The sequence below is a fragment of the Pseudorca crassidens genome, chromosome Y (genome assembly GCF_039906515.1).
Source record: "Pseudorca crassidens isolate mPseCra1 chromosome Y, mPseCra1.hap1, whole genome shotgun sequence".
In the NCBI taxonomy this organism is placed as follows: Eukaryota; Metazoa; Chordata; class Mammalia; order Artiodactyla; family Delphinidae; genus Pseudorca; species Pseudorca crassidens.
This window is the reverse complement of record NC_090318.1, coordinates 5,022,790-5,047,053: the sequence shown is the minus strand read 5'-3', so window position 1 is coordinate 5,047,053 and position 24,264 is coordinate 5,022,790. Positions and strand designations below refer to the sequence as shown.

Here is a 24,264-nt window from a genome sequence, read left to right as displayed (position 1 = left end):
AACTAATAGGGACCTTGAGTCAAACCTGTGTTTCACGAGTATCGTGCAGAAGGCCGATTTTGCCCATTTACTTGAATATGTAGAAGAGGTAGGAAGATGAAAAAGTATTCTGATGACCACTTAGAAACAAATAACACTTGTTTTATGAATCTTTAAAATACTCAGAGCCTTTGAGAGCATTGCTGGGCTTTTCAGTGGTTCCTGACAAAGTGGTGAACACAGAATCTGTATTATTAAAAGAGAAAATGAGAAAAAGGTTTTTGAGCTATCTTGAAGTCCTTTGCTCAGCACTTAATTTACACGCACATACTTTAAGATGGACAATGAGAGGGCCTCACGATGTAGCTTTCATGAATAAAATGACAGAGAATTCCTTAGGAAGCTTCCCGCCCATGCCCGCCAAGTTGTTAAATACTACATTTTTCAAAGGCTTTCCTCAAAAGGAAAAGGAATCCATTTAGTGGTGTGATTCATTCGTGTATCTAGCCTGTAACTCTAGAGGATTTTTTTATGCATATGTTTATCTCAGTACTGGCTTTATTCTTTTATTTTCAGACTAAAATTAATTCAGTAAGACAGCAGCTCTGCAGTGTGCAGGGGATACTGACCTCAGCATCAGACACTTACGTAGAAGACCACAGCACAGTTCAAATCTGCTTTACCTATAGATAGGTGGATGAGTGGGTGGGTGTGTAGGTAGGTAGGTAGATAGGGATGGATGGATGGGTGGATGCTTGGATGGATGGATGGTGGGTGGATGGATGGATGGATGGTGGATAGATGGATGAATGGGTGGATGGGTGGATGGATGGATAGATAAAAAGATGAAGAATATGAACAAAAGTAGTAATTAACAGCAAAACACATGCAAACTTCAGTCATTTTTACAACAGTACTTAAGTAAACATGTAATGAAGTGTATACATATTTGCTATCACAATACTGTGGTACTTGTTTATGGGTAATTCACTGACAAAGAACAAGGAGACCAGTAAAACTTAAACCTTAGATATGAGCACTGTTAATAAAAAGTTAATCAAAAAACTTTAAGACCTCCTCAAAGTTTTCATGCCTCATAGTGTGAAAATTGAACTTGATACTATAAAATTAATGTATAGAATCAAATCTACTGCCAGAAGTGATATAATGGAAGTTTCAACTTAAAAGTAGTGGTTTAGTTGAAAACTGTTTTAGTGCTTAGATTTGGATTATCCATGGCTTTATATATAACGAAAAATCACGGATGCTGCTTTAGGGGTACTTAAATTTGCATACACGTAATGCCAGGCCCTGAGAGGCTTCAGAGTGAACCAGAGTGACTTCATGTCAAAGTTTGTGTGTTACTGAGCAAAAGGAAAAGCTTCCTTCCCTAGAGACGATGTAATCACATGGAACAAGTTCACTAGTTCCAGAAAAGTGTACCACTTAAAATGTACACTTGTACTTGTTTGAAATATAAAATTAGTTATCAAGTGTCATCTCAGGTGGGTCTGGACCTGAAGGGAATAGGTGCATGGGATTGAAGATGAGTCCCTGTTGGCCTGAGCTGATGAGGAAAAGCACGGTGAGGGCCATAACTCCGAACGTGTGGGAACCCAGTGTATAAACCATCCCTTGGAAGTAAGGGGAGGGGGCCCCAGGCCATCTGATGACACACCTAGCAGACGGGTCCAACATTGCTTCTGGGGCTGCAGCTCGCCTGCCCCACTGCTGCCTCACCTGGTTCCCCTTCTGCCCCCCACTGTCGCTGAAGCTCCATCCCTCCTGGGCCGTCTGCTCATCTCAGAGAAATGCGAGGCTGTCTCGGGCCCCTCCTTGTCTCCCCTTTTCCCTCCTCCTGGTTGCAACTCCACACCCAGCCCCCCGTGCGCTCCCACCCAGCCCCCCTCTGCTCCCACCCAGCCCCCCTCCTCTCACACCCCGTCCCCCTCCTCTCACACCCAGCCCCCCTCCTCTCACACCCAGCCCCACTCCGCTCACACCCAGCCCCACTCCGCTCACCCACGACATAGGCAGGCCCCTCATCTCTCTGCCAGACCCTCCCACAGTGGACTCAAACCCAGGCTGTCACAAAGCAAGCTCTCTTTCCCTCCACCAAAATGGCAGTCCCAGTGCCCTCCGCATCAGAAAGGTCGGACTCTCCTTTGCGTCAACGTCCAGGGCATTGTCCATCAAACTCCCTGTTGCCTTTGAAGGATCTCCCTAATCCCATCCACCTCCCTGCGTTCTCTCCGCCACCGTCAGACAAAGGTTCAGTTCTGTGCAATTCCATAGTTACCACATGAGCCATCTTAGTTCCCTGATGCTCCTGTTGAAAGTACCTCCTAGCTACCCCGCCCCAGCCCGTGGTTCAGACGAGCAGCGTGGGCGACGGTCGCGGACGTGCGCCGCCTTACAGGGCGCTCCTGAGTCTGAGCACCTTCAGAGAAGTGGGTTCGGCACCTCCGTGAGCTATAAGCCCCTGAAATACTTCCCTTCACCTACCTGGTGGTTGGAAATGTCATTCTTTCTAAATTAAACCCCTCAAGCTACAGTTCAGTTAAGCTCATCTGCTCTCCTGGAGATGGAATTCAGATATATTTTAGCTTTCAGCTTGGTAAAGTGAAAAAGAACATTGGATTCTGGAGACCCGGGCACAGTTCCCAAATTCTGTGACCTGCCTGCTGGTGTGACCTTCAGCTCACCTCTGAGCTTCCCAGGCTCAGATCCCTCAGCCATGACAGTGACAGGAGAGGGCTGGGCTGGCCGCTGCCCTCGAGGGTGACACTCTGCGGCCCCTGTGTTGCTTTGAGTCCCGACCAGGGTGCTTCCGCCACCTCTGCGAATTCAGCAGGCGGTCTTCATGTACCCACTCCCGGCCTGGCACCATGAGAGGGCGCCTTCCCCGCAGCCCTGCCTGCTTACAGCCAAGCACAAGCTGTGAGAAGAGTACTCCTGACCGGCAGCTTCCTTGAAGTACTGGAAGTGTGTCCTGGGGTACCTGCTATGTGTGCTGTGCTCCAAAACTCACTGCACTGGTGAAACGATTGCATCCACACCCGTCCACAGAATCTTGGGCCGAGGGCCGAGGTGCATGTGCAGGTGGGCGAGGGAGGGCGGGCATCCTACTCCCCTGGCCTCTGCACCTGCTGCAGCCCCTGCAGAGCCTTTCTTACAGGGACATTTCTTCGGCAGACACCAAAGTACACATCTCCAGTCACACTTGACAAGTAGGTGTGAGCGAGTTAAGGTTAGGTGCAACCAGTCAGTTCTGGGTGGGAAGGGCTGGTCTGGTCACTGAGGGAACAATGAAGTGTTGAAAAGGAAGAAGAGAGACAAAGGCCAGCGTCTGTTAGCCACATGTGGCGTTTAGAAACTGCCCGGACATATTTTGGTACTTGCCGGGAAAACATACTTCCTCCTTTTTGTTTGTGTAAGGTGTGAGCTGTATTGCTTTAGCTTATGTCTTTCAGTGGTTTTATGATTCAGTGGTTTTATGACTGTTAAGTCCTGTTATGAACAGGCATAGTCTTGCCAGGTAACTTTCAAAGGTTTATTCTTTGGTTTCAGTAGAGAGACAAGCCATGCGGTGACTGTTCATACAGTGTCCACGATTCTAGGCTCTGGGTAACTTTCCCTACGAGTGGTCCTTAGAAGACCATTAGGTCTTAGGAATCAGGGCACAGCATAAGGAGCACATAAAAACCTTTTGAGGCATTTTCACAGGTGCTCCAAAATCTAGTTGTTCTGCTTTGTATTTCTGCTCCTTGTAAGAAGGAGGGGAAGCCCTACGATTCCCGGTGCTGTCCGTGTGCTGCCAGGGCTGGGGTCGGCCACCGGGACCCATCGCTGGTGCTGTCCTCCGCAGGATCCGCGTCGTGCGTGTGGTTCCTGCCCTGCATTTGCCTGCTCTGTTCAGCTTGTGTGAGGAGGGCAGGGCCGGGGCAGAGGGACCGAGGGGTCCAGTTTCCTGTATCATACACCCTCCAATGCACTGGCCGATTCCGATACCGAACGCGGCATGTGTGCCCGATGACGCACACTGAGGCCAAACAGCACTCAGACTCTGGAGTCTGGAGCAGAGAAAGGTTTACCACAGTGCCTGGCAAGCAGACGGTGGCTCATGCCCCCAAAACTCCAGACTCCCTCAGGGGTTTCAGCAAAGCATTTTGAGAGGCAAGTTGAAGAAGCAGCGTGGATAGTCGCAGCAAACTTCTTGGTGCCAGAATCCTTTGTTCTTGCAACTGTCCGCATAGGTCCGGTCGCGGTGTTCATGTAAACCTCCAGTAAGACAAATGGTATTCTTTGTTCTGCAACTTTTTATCTCTACCTGAATGGGAAGGTGTTACACCTTTAAAGGTCAGAGCCTTGAGAATGGGCTCTCCTGTGTATTTCAGGCTACAGGCAACATTCTTAACTGGAAGCTAAAGCAATAGCGTACAAAGGGTAAAGTTAAAGAAGCAGATCCAATATGGAGTCGTATTTGTTCTTCCCTATTACAGTCTGCTTTTAAAAACGTCAACTTCTCTTTTAACTTCTCCGCACTTCTCAGATTCTTGTTGACCCACGGGAAGGGTCCAGCTGGCACTCGTGGAAGGCGTTTGTTGGCCGCAGGAGAGGAGGCAAAGGAAAGGAACTTTAGGAGCTCCTGACACAATGTATACAATCAGGGTTTCTGCTATTCTTCCGACCGTATTTACAACACAGACTACAATCGCTTTTGACCTTTCAGACAGTCGGCATCAAGAGGCTGTGTGCAAACTCCCCGTCCTGTCTGCCGGGCTTTGCCCTGAGTCCTTTCGAGTGCCCAGCCTCACTTATCTGCCTGGACACACTTCCAACGGCCCTCCTGCTGCACAAGCCTCACACATCCCTCCTCCCTGTCGTCCTTCAGGCTGGCCTCCCTGATGCCTGCCACCCTTCACTCTGCCGCATACGTCCTAAACGTCGCGTTTCACATCTCCGTGCTGCGTTGGGGTGATTCATTCCAGAATTAGGTGGGGACAAAGGATAAATTGGAAACAGAAACCAATAAACGGTGCGCGCCTGCAGAGAGAGTGAAACCTTCAGAAACAGGGTATGTCAGTTACGCCGCCTGTATTAGCCATAAGTACCTACGGAGCTTTTCCCGATCATGCCACCGTTCCTCCTTTTATTTCCTGGAGCTTAAACGGCATGTGGACAGAGCACGTGGGCATTCATCTGTATTTCCTGGAGCTTAAAGGGCATGCGGGTGAGCTGTCACATGTGAATGGGCTGACCACTGTTCTCAGATGAGGACAGGTGTCTTGGGCCCCTGTTCTGCTCAGTGCCACGGTTTCTGAGCCACCACCTTTTCCTCACACCTGCCCACATGCTCCTTGGAAGGAGCCTCCCTCCCACAAATACAAAAAGCTGTTTTCACAACTGGAGCCAAGCACTGTTACGCCAAGGAATCAACAAAATCTCTTCCTCTGCCCCGCTGAAAGCTCACGCGCGGCCTGCACAAAGCCTAAAAATCTCACGTATTCAAAGAACAACATGTCAGCAGGTGACATGTAAGTGCCTGTCCATGGTCCCAGGTAAAACAACAGGGACGTTTAGAATACGGTCAGGTCATAACTTTAAAAAGTCAGGGACGGAAACGTCACCGGCAGGAACTCTCTGAATGAGATAACTAAGAAACGGCACCTCGGCGGCCTAAGCGGAGTCATTCCCCCCTGAGAGGGAAACCGTCTTCTCTCGGTAGAGGCAGAGAGCTTGAAACAAGACGGGGGGCCACAGGAAGCCTGACAGGAAGGCAGTGGGACTGGGTGTTCCGTGTGCCCAGGACCGTCCAGTTCAGCGCTGTGTCCCGGGCATCAGCCCGCTCTCTGCGGTGCCTAGTGCTGGCTTGTTGTGACGAGTAGTAATTCACTCGGTCCTCACCTCGGCCCTGGGGGGAGTCAGCTCATAAATGGCTCAGCCTCCAGGAGAAAGGGAAGGAGGGAGGGAAAGAAAAGAAGTCAGTGAACCTGTTCCAGAGCAGACCAGCAGTGAGAGTGTGAGAGCATGTGTATGTGTTTGTGTGTGTTGTGCGTTTTCCACTGACTTAAAGACATCAGAGGATGCAGACCTTCTAGTGTCAGGCTGCACCTGGCAGCTGGTGCCCAGGAGCCGTTTCCAGGTCACCAGCATATGCGGCTGGGACCGCAGCGACCTATGAAGTGGGGTTGGGGGCAGTCGTTGTGATCAGTGGCAGGGGGGCCGGGGGCTGGGAGGACGTGAGGGGGAGACTGTCAGGTCCAACATGGGCCACCCCCGGGCGTCCTCGGGCACTTGTGGAGAAGAAGGGGCACAGGAGAGCATCTCAGAGGTGCCGGGAGGAGCCCTCTTTATACATGTCCAGCCCCTACAGAATCTTAATGGAAAAGACTAAAGCTGCTTTCACATTCAGTGTGGGATTCCAGGAGCCAAGGGAAACTTTCTCAGTGGGTGCTCTCCTCGGAGGGAAGGTGATAAAAAGGTGACATACCCGTTCACCGCTGGGTAGACTTCTGCCTCGCATTTGGAGCGAGTCCTGACGTGAAACTCGCAGTAGCGATGGTCACAGGATGGCACGTTGAGGACCTTCCTGACGCGAGCGGGGGCACAGACACTCCCGTTTAGTGGTGGTGTCTGAATAAGCTGAAACAGGTACCGCACCTGGTACTCAGTCTTTGTGTTCAGGAGATTTTTGGTGCGTGACGGGTACCCCCAGGGGCTAAGTTTTTCACTAAAACATCCTAACGGTTTAATTTCCAAACTGCAGTACTTGAAACATTGCCAGCTCTGAAGTCACTTTACACCTAAAAAGCGTATTTTTTCTTACTTTTCACAACTTCCTCTCATGCTCAGCATGGTCAATTATCAATTGAACAGATTCTTATGATTCAATTAAAATAAATTTGTAAACCGAGAATCCAGTCTTTCCACTCAGCTGTGCCACATTTCGGTAGCACTTTGGGGCCAAGATGGACCTCTTCCCTATAAAGTGACGTGGTGGGACGCACTCGGGCTGCAGAAGGGCCAGCGCCCTCTTCTCCCCACAAACCATAAACCGGACAGCCTCCACTCCGTTTCTGTGTCACGCAGAACACCGAGGTGACTCAGCTGACGGTGGTGCGGGCAATGAAAGCCCAGTCTAGACGTGTGGTTACAGAGAAGGCCGTCTCAACCCTCTCTTTCTTCCTCACCCCACAGTGCCTGGTCTTTGAAGATGCTCCCAATGGGGTGGAGGCCGCCCTCGCAGCTGGGATGCAGGTGGTCATGGTTCCCGACGGAAACTTAAACCGAGACCTGACCACAAAGGCCACCCTCGTGCTGGATTCCCTGCAGGACTTCCAGCCCGAGCTGTTCGGTCTGCCGCCCTATGAGTGAGAGGCTCCTGCGCCCACACGTGTGGCCCACGCTGCCCAGGAGAAGGGCAGAGGAAAGCCCAGCTCCCAGACCTCCACGTAAACAGTCCTTCAGCCTGTGAAGCCTTCTCATCCCACGAGGGTCTGGCCCACACTCTCTAAAGGGTCAATGAACTGTAACGTGACAGACAGAAAGCAAAAGAGAGACAGCCCAGAACACAGATGGAAATTGTCGCTTGAATAGTCATGTTTAGTATTTGAATAATTTGGGTTCATTTCTTTTTCTTCTTCGTTGTTCTCAACCCTGGCTGGAAAATGTAAAATATATATACATATATGTATATGCTTTTATGTATATATGTGTATGTACATATTTATTTTAGTTATATACATTGTGTACTGTGTCAGTCTCCTCAGTGTTTCATCTTAACATGCGCTAGCAACTAATAAAAGTGAGGTGGTAATGGTAATTCTGTTTGGTTTGTAATCTGAGTGGGAAATCCGCATGAAGGATGAGGTTTTCATAAATCATTCTCTTTATCAGCAAATGTTGACATTCCTTATGTGCCCTTAAATCTCTGTGGACCTCTACTGAGAGACTGACTGTGAACCGTATCTTCCGTTGTTTCCTTTCAGTGTGAATATAATGGTAGCCTACATCTTATATCGAGGTGCATATCCACGTTTCAGAATGTTTTCTGCCTCAGAGAAATCATTTCCTTTAAGAACATTTATTTTTTTAATACATTCTTTGATGCAGATAGAATTGGATTTCAGAGTGCATCCTTGCTACCACCGAGAGCCGTAGCCCATTTTTGGAACAATTTATTGGACATTACACTTTGGTGATTAACTGCTTTTAGTAGATTTACTCAGCCTTTTGTGATGGGAATATAGTGAGAGGCATTGAAAATGGGAACAGTACAATCACAGGGTGTTTCCACTGGTGGACACCCCACCTCTGTCCCGCCCTGGTCTCTGTTACTGATTGTCCTTGAGCTAATTTTCAATTCTGTGAGTCTTAGAAAGGTGATAGTGGTGTATGTGATTGTCAGGGGGAATGATTATCTGTGCATGGTTGTCTCTGGCCGTTGACCAATTTTACATCATTTCAGCAAATTCATTTCAACATTCTTGAGTGCTGTATACGTGCCTGTTCTTTGAATTCTCCTTGGAATCAGTTGTAACATCTTACTGTTCCCTCACCAGTGTGTTTAATTGAATAAAAGTTTTGACACTTACTTGTTCATGTTTTATTTGTATGGGAGTATGATTTTACCTTTTTTTTTTTAAAAAATTATCGTCTAACAAATGTAAAACATAAATGCAAAACATACATGATTGACTTTCTTTTCTCTTAACCCAAACAGTGCGCACATGGTAAAGTGGCATTTACATATTTAAAAAAATTTTTATTGAAATGTAGTTGATTTACAATGTTGCATTGGTTTCAGATGTACAGCAAAGTGTTTTGATTTTATATATATATATATATATTCCTTTTCAGATTCTTTTCCATTATAGGTCATTACAGATTACTGAGTATAGTTCCCTGTGCTGTACAGTAGGTCCTTGTTGGTTATCTATTTTATATATAGTAGGCATTTACATATTTTAGGTGAACCATTGCTGTCTTTGCGTACAGCAAAGAAAGGCTCTCAGTGAAATGGTCACGTACGTGATTTGCTATCTCATTCTTCCAAAATATTTGTGTTGCTGTTTTCTAATCATTAAGCCATTTTGCATGAATAAGACAAACAGGTTTAATGCCTCTTAATGATGTCGATCAGGGTCAGTTTTTCTCTAGGGTGAATGTGGTCTTAAATGTGGTGGTGGTGTTTTTGTGGTTTTAGCCAACTCTGCAGACAAACACTTTGTACTTTTTTGTACAAAAGAGGAATACGGATGTGTGGTCAAAGCCCACATATTCTTTCTTATTTTTGTACGTGAGTCTGATGGAAGCAATTGAAGCAATACAACATTTCAGTGGTGTTTTTCCACGGAATAATCCATCAATTTCATAGAGGTATAATAATGAAAAGTTAGACCAGAATGACTGCTGCCAAGAAAGCTTAAAGAGTAGTTGTCTTACTTTCTTAGCTCATTTAAAGTGTGTTCCATTAGGACCCTCAGGGATTAATAGAAGTTACGCCGTTTTGTGCCCTAAGTTGCACCTGTTGGCTCATATGTTACCTGTCCTTCAGAAGGATTTTCGGTACTGATGACAGCCACCGAGAGATGACACGGTCATTCTCTTCTTCATCCCACTTAAATGAAACGTGAACACTTTTAAGAACGTACTAATTACTACTTATTAGAGTTTTTCCACCTAATAAGTCTTCAGTTAGAGCTCAGTGATTTATAGAAAAGAGAAAAGGTCTGGAAGACACCCACATAACGCTTAAGACAATTGACTTACTAAGAAATAGGAATTACTTCTGCTCTGCCACGGTAGTCAGTGTTTAGAAACCTCAGTGCACATACCTTTGAATATCATCGACGGTTTGATGCTGAATTCGGCATGCTTTGAATGCTGTTTCCACATTTTAAAAACAAATTTGCACACGATAACAAGTTCTATAACAAAGAATAATGAGTTTCTGCCTATTGGTGTTAATTCCTCTGCTTAACATCGTGTACTGCCTACGCTCTACTATTCCACAGGATAAAGCTCAAACCCCCCTGGCTTATAGAAAGGCTTTCTGACCTAAGTCTAGCACCAACAGTCTTTAGAATTATTTCTATTATTATTATTATTATCATCACCATCATCATCTTCTGTAAAGGGAAAATGAGAATTAAAGAGCAAGGGGTTTCAAATTAGGCCAACTTCAGTTCAGATCGAAGCCCTGCTACTGACTAGTGGTGTCACTTTATTTTGCCCCTTTCCACCTCAGATGCCTTGGCTGTGAAATGGGGTTACTGAATACTTTGCAGTGTTGGTGTAAAGCATTGATTGAGGTCACACATGGGATGAGAATCCTTAGCACATCATGAAAGATTTATAAAACGGCAGCTACAGTTACTCCCATGTCAGAGTCCACGTGGCATTCTCCACTAGTTTTTGTTGGTTGGAGATATTTGGTTTACCAAGGGTATTTGTTGTCTGAGCAGCTCACACTGAAAGCAGATTTTCAGGATGCCTCAAAATGTTCTGGTTTCTCGTGATTCTCTTTAACAGATCGTATCTTGTACAGTGGAGTACTTGCTTTCTGTCACCTTCGTTAGTCATTGGATATTCCTCTTGCTTGTAACTAGCTTCATCAGAAAAACTGTCATCCGGATTGAACTAATTCAGGATTGTTATTTCCTTAATATATGCCAGGCTCCATAGTCATAGAAAACTGAATAGGAACACATCTCAGGGTATTTATCTTGTTGCACTTCAGTCATAAAAATATTTGAGTTGCTTCCAGATCTTTTTTCAGTACCAGGTTAGCATCAAGCCTGTTTGACAAGGGGCAGGACAGGCCCCCGCACCGTGGTGGGTGCCTGTCACAGAGCTGTTTAGAGACTCTGAAGCCGCCCGCTTGGTGTTAAAGCATGGTATTACAGTGTTGCTTTTGTTGACTGCAAATGCCAATGCTTCCCAAGTTCCACATGGCTTTCTACAACACTGTATATGAAAATGAGTAGTTTTACATTAAAATGTTTTCAAGTTTTACCAATATGTTAACCATGTGTTTCTCTAGAGGATGAAAATTACTGTATAAAGAAGTATTTAAGAATCGTAATAGTTTCTCATCTCTCTTTTTTTAAATTGAAGTATAGTTGATTTACAGTGTTGTGTTAGTTTCAGGTGTACAGCAAAGTGATTCAGTTATATGTATATATGTACTTTTTGCAGATTCTTTTCCCTTATAGGTTGTTACAAAATATTGAGTATAGCTCCCTGTGCTAGACAGAAGGTCCTTGTTGGTTATCTATTTTATATATGGTAGTGTGTATATGTTAATTCCAGACTCCTAATTTTATCCCTCCCACTGCCTTTCCCCTTTGGTAACCATAAGTTTGTTTTCTGTGTCTGTGAGTATATTTGTTTTGTAAATAAGTTCATTTGTACAATATCATTTTTTTAGATTCCACACATAAGTGATATCTTACTGTATTTGTCTTTCTCTGTCTGACTTACTTTACTTAGTATGATAATCTCAAGGTTCATCCGTGTTGCTGCAAATGACGTCATTTTACATCTCTTTTAATAAACATGAGACCTTGGGAAACATGCCGTAGTATACATTTGCTTATTGAAAACCTCGTCAGAGGCATGGGTATTCATGTATTGTGCAGAGTCACTTAAAATGCTATGTTTTCAAAATCCACTTTAGGAAAGAATTGGCATACATTCCATATTCAAGGTCTTAATCAGATGAGGATAGATATTTATTATAAAGAATACCTATTTCTCTGTAAGCCAAGTCAGTGCTCTAATTGGTGGTAAAATCGGCATTCCGTTTAAAAGTCAGGAACCAAAAGGATTCCTACTATCAATGAGCTTTCATATCATCCTTCTAGAAATTCTAGTCAATGAATAATGCCATTTAATGTTTACATATGAGTCTCATGATGTCAAACTCTCTCAACTGTTTCTCTGAACATGTCTATTTCACCACTCTTTTTAAGGATGTCTTCACTGGATCCTGAATTCTGGTTTGAGATTAATTTTGTTTCACCCTTTAAAGATATGATTTCCTTGTTACCTGAGTTTCGTAGCTTTGACTAAACAACCAGCTATTGTTCCTACTCTTGAAGGTGATCTGTCTCTTTTCTCTAGCTGCTGTTAAGGGCTTGTCCTTGGTCTTTGGTCTTCTGAGGAATGGCTTCCTTTGCTTTGATCTTGTTTGGACTTTGTACCTCTCCCTGAGTCTGTGCTTTATGTTCCCCTGAACTCCTCGGCCATTATCTCTTCCCATATTCCCAGGCTCACCTCTTTGGGTCCTCTCCATCTAATCCAACAAAAAGGAGAAGGCTTAGCAGTCCCTGTAATCAATGAGTCATACCCAGGCGGGAGCTGCACCACCAGAAGCGAGGGCTCAGGACCTGGGGAGCTTGCGTGGTCGTCAGGACAGGCGAGAAGCCAGTGCTGGCTGGGCCACAGGAATGACTTGGAGGCAGGGTACATGCACCTGAAAAGGATTAAGATTTCTCCGTTAGACTGGAAGCTAGGCACACTGATATCATCCACGGGGAGATCGACCCCCTGGAATCAAGTACACTAGAAGTCACACATCCCCAGAACCACGGGACCTAAGAAGCAGGGGATCAGCAGAGGGCCCGGATGGAACACCAGCAGAACCAGGTCCCTGGAGGGAACGCCCTCCTCTACCTCTGCCCAGGGCGCATGCTCTGTGCCTTCTGTGCAGGCAGAACCAAGAAGCACCCAGCTCAGCTTGCCTGCCTGTGGGAAAGTGCGTACCTACAGAAGGAAGGCAGACACACACACAGTTGCCGAAACCTGAAAAGCTCGTGGAAAACACTTTGTTAGTACAGAGTATTCACATATGCTGATCACTTGAAAATTGCAAGACTCCATATTTCTGCATAAGTAGGTCATGTAACGTGTCAGGTGCTGATCGTGAGCTGCTAGGCACTTTATATTTATGAACGCACATCTCTGCGCCTTTGCTTTTGCTCTTTTGTGTCTGAATCCACTCCTTGTAGTGGCTGAGAGTCCTTTCTGCACCCCCTCTAAGTCTTACCTCTGGGGAACCTGAGGCACGATTACATCGCATGACTTGTGAGGCCAGGGGTGGAGCTGAGGGTTAAAGGTACAATTTATCCTCACGGCACACTCCGGGAGACTTCATCATTCCCAGCACTGCTGCCTTTAACCACAGGGGAAGAAAGAAGACTTTTAGTAATTAAAGTGTCAGGGATGTTTGGTGTCCCATCACCACTCTCCAGGTGCAGACCTGCCTCGTACAGGTCCCGCCTGGGCCCAGGCAGCCCTGCATTTGAACATGGACTCACGCTGTTTAAGGCAGCCCACAGAACACCCTCCAGCCTTAGCCGCACCATCCATTTTTATCAAGAGGAATATTTTCCTTAAACAAGTTTGAGATGCCCACTAAGTGGGAAAATATGAAGTCCTTTGAATGCTACCTCTTACCTGTGCCTGAGACAGCTCCCTCATTACTGGGGTTGCCAGTATTCTCAAGCTACCTTCGGAAAAGAAAACACTGAAATGTCATTCTTGAGTGCTTTCTCTTGGTAAACACTCATCAGGCCCAGTGATGAGCTGTTTATTCTCTGCTCATTTCCTTACTAATGCACAGTCATGTCGATGAGACAAGTCATTAGCCGGTTCAAGGCCGGATCTAAGGCGACGATCATCTGCATGTGTTTTCTAGAATAGTCATCCTATCCCGAGGCTCACGGTCCCTTCAGAAGAGCATCTGGTTATTATTAGGGCAGGTTTTTAAAGTCCTCTCAAGGATTAGGATCTGAGGCTTTGCATCTATCATTCCTTTCCCTGAGACTACTTCTTTCATTTCTGGACCTTGATTATTTCCCTCCAAACTGTAATTGACTGTGTAATTGTCCATACACCCCATTCCCACGTCCGCCACCCTGACAGCATCCAGTGAGAACTTGCCTCCTGAGTTCCAGGATGGTGGAAGTCAGCCTTGAGCCTGTTGGCAGCATTGTCCCCCGAGTCCTGATGAAGGTCTCAGATAGGCAGCTCTGGTCTTGTGACAGTCCCTGCAGGTCCGTGTGCTGTCCACTCCCTCCTGTTAGCTGTGAACACTCACCTGCCTTTCTCTGGCCAGAGCTCTTTGGAAGGAGTAGCTCAAAGCCTATCCCAAGAGTTCTGGGGGGTAGGGGGAGCAGATAACTAGTGGTACCCAATGCCTCTAGTGGGGGTGGATAACTAGGGGCACCCAAAACAAAACAGTGACTCTTTTGTTTCCTAGTGATGGTAAACCAGATGGGCATGCTCTGAGCCCCAGGCAATGTGTAATTTAGTGTGGGAGACATGGTAAGGAACCACACACAGGAAGATTCAATTGCAAATTGCTATCAACGGCTGTGAGGTAGAAGAACAGTGTCTGAGGGAGAACAGCAGTGGGCATTTAAGTTGGGTCTCGTAGGGTCAAGGGAGGGGGCCTTGCGACAGAAGCGGCATTTACGCTTGAGTCAGGAGGCAGTGAAAGTTAGCTTGGCCAGTTTCTTAAAAAGCAAAATATAGGGTGACCATACAGTACCCAGTATTTCCACTCTTAGGTAAGTATTCAAGAGAAATGAAAAAGTATGCCCACCCAGAAACTTGTACACAGATGTTCATTGTAGCACTAGTCATAATAGTCAAAAGGAGGAAACTACAAAAGGCATCAAAAGAGAAGGGCTTTGTGGAAGTTGGCTCTACGATAAAATCCCAGATTCCAGTGTTATCCGTACCTTTTACCAACACCCAAACGCGTTCCTCTAATTAGCTCGCATAAAAGGAGCTTCCTGTATTTGTAGCAAGTTAGGTAATTTGGACAAGAGATGGATAAAGATCTCAGCTGGGGATTTAGAGTATGCCAAATGAATCGATGCACTCAGTCCATTTTCTAATGTAAAATATGTGCATTTTAAAATATTGATAGGGACTTCCCTGGCGGTCCAGCGGTTAAGACTTCGCCTTCTAACGCAGGGGGTGTGGGTTCGATCCTAAGCTAAGATCCCACATGCCTTGGGACCAAAAAACCAAATCACAAAACAGAAGCAATAGTGTAACAATTTCAATAAAGACTTTAACAATGTTACACATCAAAAAAATCTTTAAAAATAAAATATTGATAGCATTCGCCTGCATAGCAGTAAGTGATGTTGGTGAGAAGGACCAACAGAAGAGACAAAGTAAAAGAGAAGGAGTTCAAATCACTTCGTGGTTTATAGTCTATTTCTGGTGATAGTTTGTCAAGATAAGCCAAAGCTTGGCTTTGAGGAAAATGCATAGCTTTAGGAGAATCTGGGTCCTAACACAAGAAGGTGTCCAATGAAAACAGGTCAAAGGGAAGTGATTGGAACGTCATAAAAGTTGAAAGTCCACCTTCACACGCTGCCAAGAGACCAAGGACGATCGGGGCAGAGAAGTGGACATAAGGTCTAGTTACCTGAGGTTGGACAGGATCAGTTCTGGGGACCAAGGACAGACTGGAGAAGGTGAAGGTGAAGGGCTTGGCACCATGAGTGGAGAAGATTCCCGAGAAGTTTTACTGATCAGGAGAGCAAAGACAGGGTGGTCTCTCCAGGGCAAAAAGGATCCAGGAGGGAGTCTCTCGTCTTTGTTGGAGTTTTCTGTGGACTGAACAATTCAAAGTGGTTAGAAAGAGAAGGACATGCTTCAGAATTCCAGATGGTAGAGTTCTGTGAAGTAATTTTATCTTGATCCTAAAGGGAACGAGGAACCCTGGTTGGTGGACAGAGTTGAAATTTCTCTTTCAAAACTTGAGACCCCAGAGAGAAGGGGAAGGACGGAACAGGCTGAGAGTCCGGCCGGGTGGAGGGCAAGCACAGAGGAAAGAATTCATGAAGTGTTTTGGCATTTACTCCGAAAGTGCATTTAACCCTGCGAATCCAGCACAGCCAAGTAGCTAAAGGTCTCTCAGACCTCCGTCCTCCCTAGCTCTCCACATCGTGCTCATCAAAACAGACATCTTTTTACAGCCGAGGAAGCAGCCACGTGCATATATGCTTTAAGCCCCCGACAAATACTTCTGACCCCAAATCTCACTGCACTGAACCTGGCTCATTCCTGCCCTGTCTCTCTGCACAGAACTCCATGGTGATGTTGCCACATATGTCCATGAATCCCCCTTGTAAAAACGCAAATGCCCTGGGGAACGCGACTTCCGCTCTTAACCTCTTTAACCAGAGCGCTTCCTGCTCATTTTTAGCTGAGAACCGCTCATCAGCGGGAATCACATGTCGATGCAAGGAAAGAAGAGGCGGGTTAATGACAGTGAAGGCTTTTGAATAGGAGGCACGGCAGCAGAGGAAGGAGGTCTGAGTGGGGACTTCGTGGGACCTTGGAGAGGTTGGCGGCTGACCGTGGGCATTCATGGCCTCCCCGAGTGCCAGCTCCTTTTATTTAGTTATCGGGTGCCGGAAGCGAGCCTGCCGCCACCGTGGGCAGCACAAAGGCAGCAAGATCAGGTTGTAAAATGAGGTGCCCTGGGCTCTCCAGGAGAGTGCAGGGAAGCACATCACCCTCATCTTTTTTTTTAACCCTTTTGTGGGGATCCTTCTCCATGGCATCGTGTCCTTCTGTGTCCACCCCTACAGTAGCAGCATTCAGCTGGCTCTTCTCAGCGGTGGGCGAAGGTTGGGCTGGGGCATCCTGCCCTAAGCCACCTCCTAGGGCACGCTCCAAGCTCCAGGATGGCACAGATGCTCATGTCTGGGGTCTGAAGATGAGGATGACGCCATGCTGGACCACTTTTCCTGGGGCAGTAGAGATGGGGCTGGTTCTGCAGCCCTACTTCATAAAAGACTCTGTCTCCAGACTGATGTCTTCGGTGGGAATGCAACCCAGAGGGCGGACAGTTCAGTGTCCTGAGATTTCCTCCGTGCTGAGTGCTCGGGCTTTTTTGGATAAAATATTAAAATGGTAGATGTCTGTGTGATGTTCTTTGCTGTGTCTCACCCGCTCTCCTTACCTTGAGGTTCGGAGTGGGTGAGCGCACAGAAAGAAATTGACATATACCTTTTAGGATTGGAATGGCTAGACTTCCGAATCATAATCCAAATTGGATGGTGGCTTGCAGAAACTTTAGAAAACAAACATCATTCTGCACCATTTTCTCCACTTACCAGACTCAGAGTTTTCCCAGGAGAATGCCAATATTATACCCCCAATGTATACACTTACCCACAACAGCACTCGTAAACTGTTCGAACTCACCGCTGGATAGTCGTTTGCAAACTAACACTGTTACACGCTATTTTAAGAAAGTTCCATAATAAACTTAGAAGTATCAGATTAATTCTCAAATAAGCCGTGGTGATGGCTGACTCAAATATGCCATCCTTAAAAAAAATGTCTGTTGTGAAATATTCAAAAGAAACCTTTCTGCATTAAGAAAGAAAGGGCAGTCAGGGGAGAAAACAATATCCATCCTTAGGGGCTATATGGAGCTCAGAGTTAAACATAGGGTTTATTTCTCCCTTAAGTGTATGACTTTTTCCCCTAAAGTTGCCCTGTTTTAGTTTACTACAAATCCATGATAATATAAAGTTACTAAATGATATCTATTAATTTCCACCCAACCATAGTGGTATGAATTTTGAGATTTATACTGGTGTATTTTTCAGTGTTGAATGTTTGCCCTACCCACTGAGCAAGAGTAACCCTCTCTCCTTCTAAACCTTTTATTTTGTTGAAATAAGTCACAGCTACTACAAGCAAGAGGCATCAAAACCATCTCTCTTTAACCTCTTTTCAGAAATCTACACACTTTGCCTCGTTTAACTGTGTTTAAAAGGTGATCTTAAACCCTGGAAATGAAAAGAAGTGTCTGCGTGTGGCACTCTCGGGGGCTCTGAGGATGATTTATACAACAAATCGGAACCTTCTCCTGTTGCCAACTTAAGTCACACGCCCCAGATGATCCTTCCCTGCTGTTCATGTAAATACCTGCTGTGCTAATCTGGGCCTACAGACTTTTGCGCAAGAGCATGTTGAACTCAGAGAAGATGCCTTCTGCGGAGGAAATTGGAAGGAAAAGGAGAAAATAGAAATGATCGTAGGAACAGGAATAACTATTATACATACATCTACATACCGAGATCGATCGATCGATCGATCTGTCATCTACCTATGTTTCCATCATCTACCTATCTTTCTGTCTATCTTTCCTTTGGTACATTTCAATCAAAATAGTTTAGAGAAAATTGAATGTGGGTATCTACCTATGCAACCTAATTGTTTTGAATTAAAGAAAAAAATTACTATGGCTACATACCATTCCTCTGATAGAATTTAAATTCTCCATAAGGAATTAAATTCTCCATTCATCCTCATTTAGTAAGTAGTATTTTTACACAGACTGTCCACATATAGCATTGAAAAGTGCCATTGTATCCTCATAGAATGTTCTGTGTGTGAGAGAGAGACAGAGCCAGGCAGACCTGTGCAGAAGAGATGTGACAGTTTGAATGTAAGTATGTTAGACATTCAAGTCCCCCCCTCCCTTATGGTATCAGATTCACTGGGGAGAAAAATAAGAGGTGGCTCTAAAGGAAGGAATTACTCTTTCAATTTCAAATGGTTGCAGAAACATATTTCCATCCCATTTCTTCTATGGAACCAACCCAACACAACCAAGAGAATAAGAAACAAAAAAAAATGTTATCTTTGATGAAACTAGGCATCTTCTGGATCACAGTACATGCAGAAAGATGGCCAAATGCATGAGAATTGGATGAAGGTGATGGGGACACCAAGACAAGCCGTCTTTTTCTGCGTGACTCGGGCAGAAACGGCAGAACTCAAGAGTTACGCAAAGTGGGCAACGCACATTAAAAGGAAAAGCAATGACCCCTTGCTTAGAAGAGTAGGGTCAAGGTGCGCGGGCCGGTTTTGGAAGCCTCCCTACGTCATGCTTCCATCCTGGCATAGGATGGGGGTGGAGAAAGAATTAGTAAGAAAAAAGCCAACAGGCCCCCTTTGCTCGAAGCAGACCGTGGGTTTGGCAAAGTGGGGAAGTCACGAGGTCACCTAGCCGAGCAACTCCTCACCCTTACCTGGTGAAGGTAGAAAGGTCAAGGTGAGATAAGCACTGTGACACGTTCTGCGCAATGCACAGCCTCAGGCTGAGCCCAGACAGCTTGCTGTCAGCACTCCCCCACTGGCCCGGTGCAGTTAGGAAAACCCCTGCAGCCACAGCCGGAAACTCAAGCGGCCCATCACCCTACCTAGCTCACCCTTCTGCCATTCCCTCAAATTTTGCTCAGTCTAGTTCCTGGTCCTCATAGATGTCTCCTTCAAACATGAGAAATAATACGATTTTAAAAGCTGGTGGCTGGCCAGAGGCCTTTGAAGAGATGCTGCAAGAAAAAAAAAAAGAACAGGACATGATGGATAAAGGCACATACCACAGCCAACAAAGCCCATGAACAGAGAGACGTCCGAGAAGTCAGCAATTAAGGAAAATAGTGTTCCTCTGAAATGAGAATTTAAAGAAGAGACATAAGGGTTGAAGGAGGAGCTGATAATACATTAGATGGGAATGAGAAGTAGGCGGGCAGCCTCGGAAAGAAACGAGAATGAAAAGTGAGTAGGAGAGGCAGAGAGAAGAGATGGACCACCTTTAAACCGGTGCCCGGCCAACATTAACAATGAACGCACAGGAACAAAATAGTCAAAGGTGCATTCACGGTGAACGTTCTGAAATACAGGGAAATTTGAACCTGGAGACAGAAATAGCCCAGTGAAACCGAAGGCACTGTTTACATAGATTAATTCACAAAGAAATAGTCTAGCAAATTACTGCGATTTTAAGTTATGGAAAAAATTCTACAGATATTCAGGAAAAAAAAAAAAATCTGGGAAGCTAAGATTTCTCCATGTCAGACAGGAAGTGCTCGAAGAACGTGGAACAATATATAAAAAGATCTGAAGGAAAGACTGTATGTCCCAGAATGCAACCAAAACTGTCCATACCTTTTAAAAGATACAAGTATATATGTCCAAACAGACACCACTGCAGGGAATATAGGTTCATGAAGAAAACAAACAGAAAGAGGTTGAATTCTTACCAACCAAGAGAAGCCGTGTCTGAGAGATCCATTGTAAACTTAAAAGATGTGTTTAAGTGTAAAACTAAGGTGAAACCTGTGGAAATCAGGGCCACAGAGAAGAAAATAAATGGTATCAACCATGACAATGTAGAGATGATGATGTAACTAATAAAAACATCATCCGAGGAAATGCAGTTGAACGTGGAGGTGCGAGGAAGAGCATGCTGATTTTTCTCATGTTTAATTCCAGGCGTTCAATAGACACCGTTTTTAAATTCATAACAAGTAAAAGAGCGACAAATACATTTAACTGGGGGCAGGTAACCGCCAGAAGAACTAAAAGTAGACTCACATTCTTTCATTTTAAGGAAAACCCAGTAATTCAAACTGATATCCCATGCTTGTTCATCTCATAAAATAACTGCATAAACGGCTGATGACAACAGTCAACCTAATTTTTTGCAGACTATGTGTATTACTTCAAAATAAGAATAATTTTTATCCATTCTTGACCAAATACATATCCTGTAGAACGTTTCAGTAGACCGTATTTCAGTACACTAAAAGTCACCAGTGTTACTTAGGCAACTCCTGTACGAAGGGTGGACATTCAGGAATTCTCAGTAACAGCTCAGAAAAGGTCCCTGAGTCAGGAACTTACCTTCTTCTTGGTCCGAGGCACGAACAGGGAGCATTAAGCAGCTCTGTAGGATATAAGCCAGAGTCCCATAAGGAAGAGGCAGGGTGTGATGGCGAGGTGTGTGCAAACCCCAAAGGAAGTGCAGGGCCTTCTGCAGAACAGGGTGGGGTCAGAGGGATGAACTTGGGTGGGCGTGGAAGGCTCCTTGAAGAAGCAGGATCTGAGCGGGGTCTCCAGAGACACGGGGCATGGAGAGGCAGTGAGGACAGGTCACATGCTGCCGGAGCCAGGGTGAAGGGCAACACGCAGGTGGGAAGGGACAGGACTGTGTCAGAGCCCGTAAGGGCGGTCGTCTGTGAGAACAGGGCACTGAGGAAGCGTGAGAACGAACGAGCTGGCTGCGGCCAGTTGTCATGGCACAGAGCTCAGCTCTTACGTGCCAGGTGAGGAAGAACCTGGGAATGTGTTTTCAGCGGCTGGTGGATAAGTTCCAAATTATTAGGAAGATTGACCTGCTTGTAGGATTCTGGTCACCCAATAATTTTGGCACCATTCTCCATCTGACCACTTGAACCTCATTTTAAAGTTCTGGTCAAGTGACATAATTGCCCGTGGACAAACCTGGGGGTGCCTGGGGCAGGATGCCCAGTGTCATTTGTGAGAGTGGGAATAGAGCACTTCCAAGCATTAGCTCAGTGCAGCCCGCTGAGGATGCAGGGGCACAGGCTGCTGAGCAGGAAAGCCAAAAATGGGAGAGGATTTTTAAAAAATTAATAGACTTTTTTGGAGAGTTTTAGGTTTATAGAAGACTTGAGTGAAAGTCCAGAAAGTTCCCATAGATGTCCCCCTCCCAGTTTTCCCTGTCATTAACATCTGGCTTTAGTGTGGTGTGTTTGTTACAATTGGTGAGCCAATATCATTACCTTATAATTCACTAAAGCCCCCAGTTTACATCAGGGCTCACTCTTGGTGTGGTATGTTCTGTGGGTTTGGGCAAACGTACAGTGGCATGTGTCCATCATTACAGTATCGACAGAATCGCTTCACTGCCGTAAAAGTCCTCTGTGCTCTGCCTACTCACTCCTCCTCCCCATTTAACCCCTGGCAATCACTGATTTTTGTTTTACTCTTTCCATAGTTTTGGCTTTTCTAGAAGGTCATCTAGTTGAGTCATACCGTGTGGTGCCTTTCCACACCGGCTTCTTTCACTCAGCCATATGCATTTTAAGGTTCTAAGGATTTTTAAAACAAAATAAATATTAGGTTTAAACCGAGAACAATTCAGGAATCCTATGTGTCTTCCCTAACTTTAAAATGGACTCACTTGATTCTTCTAACATTTAATATTAAAGCACTAGTTCTTTAACCGGTATGCACGAATGTGGTTATATTTGACATTTCATGCCAGCCTCGTTTCACACATGCATTATTTTCATTTTTATGCATTCATTCCACACTTAACGTATTCATAAAGCCCTTGCTTGAAAGGAGCTTACAATTATTTTTACTACAAATGTCATTACAAACAGGAGCTTACAACTGTTTTTATTACAAATGTCATTACAAACAGTTGCTCATATACGTGTAAGTTTTTATCGAAAGAAGTGAAGAAATTTGCACGCCGGTGAACTCTGAACAGAATCCAAAAACTAGGATGTCTTGGGAGCCTTTGTGCGTTTTATGGGCGTTCGTGTTTAAAGAGTTTTTTGTTCTCAGTATATTTAATCATAACATTTCGCAGAGTGGTTTTTCAACTGTGAGTTCACCTTGTCCTAAGGAAGTTCACCTCCCTTATTTCAGACTTTCAAAGTAACATGCCAAGCACGAAATTGCTGTTGTCTCTCAGTTGGACATACTTGCCCCCATAACCATAACCTACTTGAATCCATCAAGAGAGCACCATATTTTGACATCTAGTAGCTTCCTAATCAGAGAAAGGATAAATTTACTCCCTAACAAAAGTAAAACCCTGTCTCTGGTAATAGAGAATTAGCCCTGCTGATGTAAAAAATGAAAATCCCAGCTGGACATTACACGTTTTCATGAGCAGCAGAGTGCCAACCCATCGGACAGGAGCTGTTTCATTTTGTGTTTCACAGCCTGGGTCCAGAAATGTGATTTTGAATATTAAAAAAAGGGGGTGAGGACATGGCCAGTGCTGTAATTTTTACAATTCCGCATGTATGTATGTCTGTGTATATTTGAATAAATTGAAACTATCTATGAGAAGTACCCCGATGACCCTACAACAGTAATTAGACCCCAAATCTCTAAGAGATGTATGTTTTCACATTATGGGCTAGAAGTGACTCACTCTCTCTTTTCTGTACATTACATCCCCATGACTTATTTATGGTATAACTAAGAGTTAGTACAAAAGGTACCAAAGGTGGCGATGATGTTCTCTGTCTCTCTCTTTTTCCTGTGCATTACGTGCCTATGACTACTTATTTTAAAGCTAGAAGTTTGTACAGAAGGTAGCAAAGGTAGAAATGACATTCTCTTCTCTTCTGGATACCTCTCCTCTAAACAGTTGCATGACTCTGACCTCTTTGGGTTACCATGGAGAAAAAACCTCCAAATAGAACTTTGAATTTTTTGTGCAGAAAATGAATGGGACGTTGACACCGACCGCACTAGTAAGTGAGCGTCCACCACCCGCATCACCCTGTGCTCAGGGAGAGGCATTGACAGATTCAGCTCCCCACCCTCGTAGGGTGTACCTGGGGGGCACCCTCTAGCCTGGGAGGATCCCACTACTTATATCGTGTCTTTTCTATTCGTCATTGTTCAGGTGTCCCCTTGCCTCAAAACAAACTATGGAACCACCACTAGAAGTATGTTGACACAGACTGAACTTTGTACTCTCCCTGCACAGTCTGTACATTGAAGGCTTAACCCCCAGAACCTCAGAATATGACTGTGTTTGGAGATGGGGTCTTTAAAGAAGGGGTGAAGCTAAAATGAGGTCATCAGAGTGGGCCCTAATCCCATAGGACTGGTGTCCTTATAAGAAGAGGAGATTAGGGCGCAGACACACACAGAGGGACGACCCTGTGAGGAGACACAGGGAGAAGACAGCCATCTACACGCCAAGGTTAGAAGCCTCAGGAGAAACCAGCCCTGCTGATACCTTGGTCTCAGACTTCCAGCCTCCGGGGCTGGAGACAGTAAATGTCTATTATTTAACCCCCCAAGTCTGCGCTGCTTTGCTACAGCAGCCAGAGCAAGCTAATACAATGCTTGTGGGTCTTCCCAGCCTGGCAGGTGTGCGAACTTCACGTGTCCCTTCTTTCTCATTTCCTTTTGTGGCCGACAGCAGCTGCATGACTATGACTGTAGAGCTAAGACCAGTAACCACCCTGTTGCTGTCTTCCTCTGGTGAAGCTTATTTCTCTAGTTCCACTCTCCCTGTCCGCCTGGCCTGACCCAGCTCTCTCCCCTTCCTTCTTTGCAAAGATCAGCTGCTCCAGCCTCCTCTGTCCTGATGTGGCTGTCTTACCCCTTAGAAAAGTTGAGACCTCATTCCAGCCTGTAGGACTCACATGTCTGTAGGATCTTGTG

At 45.3% G+C, this 24,264-nt stretch overlaps 1 protein-coding gene across 2 annotated transcripts in view; it reads left to right on the top strand.

The window, feature by feature from the left end:
* LOC137217867 (pseudouridine-5'-phosphatase-like) overlaps positions 1-24,264 on the top strand; it is a 129,252-nt gene that overhangs the window by 62,487 nt on the left and 42,501 nt on the right. The window contains exon 4 of one of the 2 annotated variants that reach the window (XM_067724864.1): positions 7,180-8,575. The exons of the other annotated variant lie outside the window; for it this stretch is intronic. Coding sequence (XP_067580965.1) covers positions 7,180-7,356 — 177 coding nt within the window. The 3' untranslated portion in view covers positions 7,357-8,575. Of the gene's footprint in view, positions 1-7,179; positions 8,576-24,264 lie in introns of those variants that run through there. 2 annotated transcript variants of the gene reach the window in all.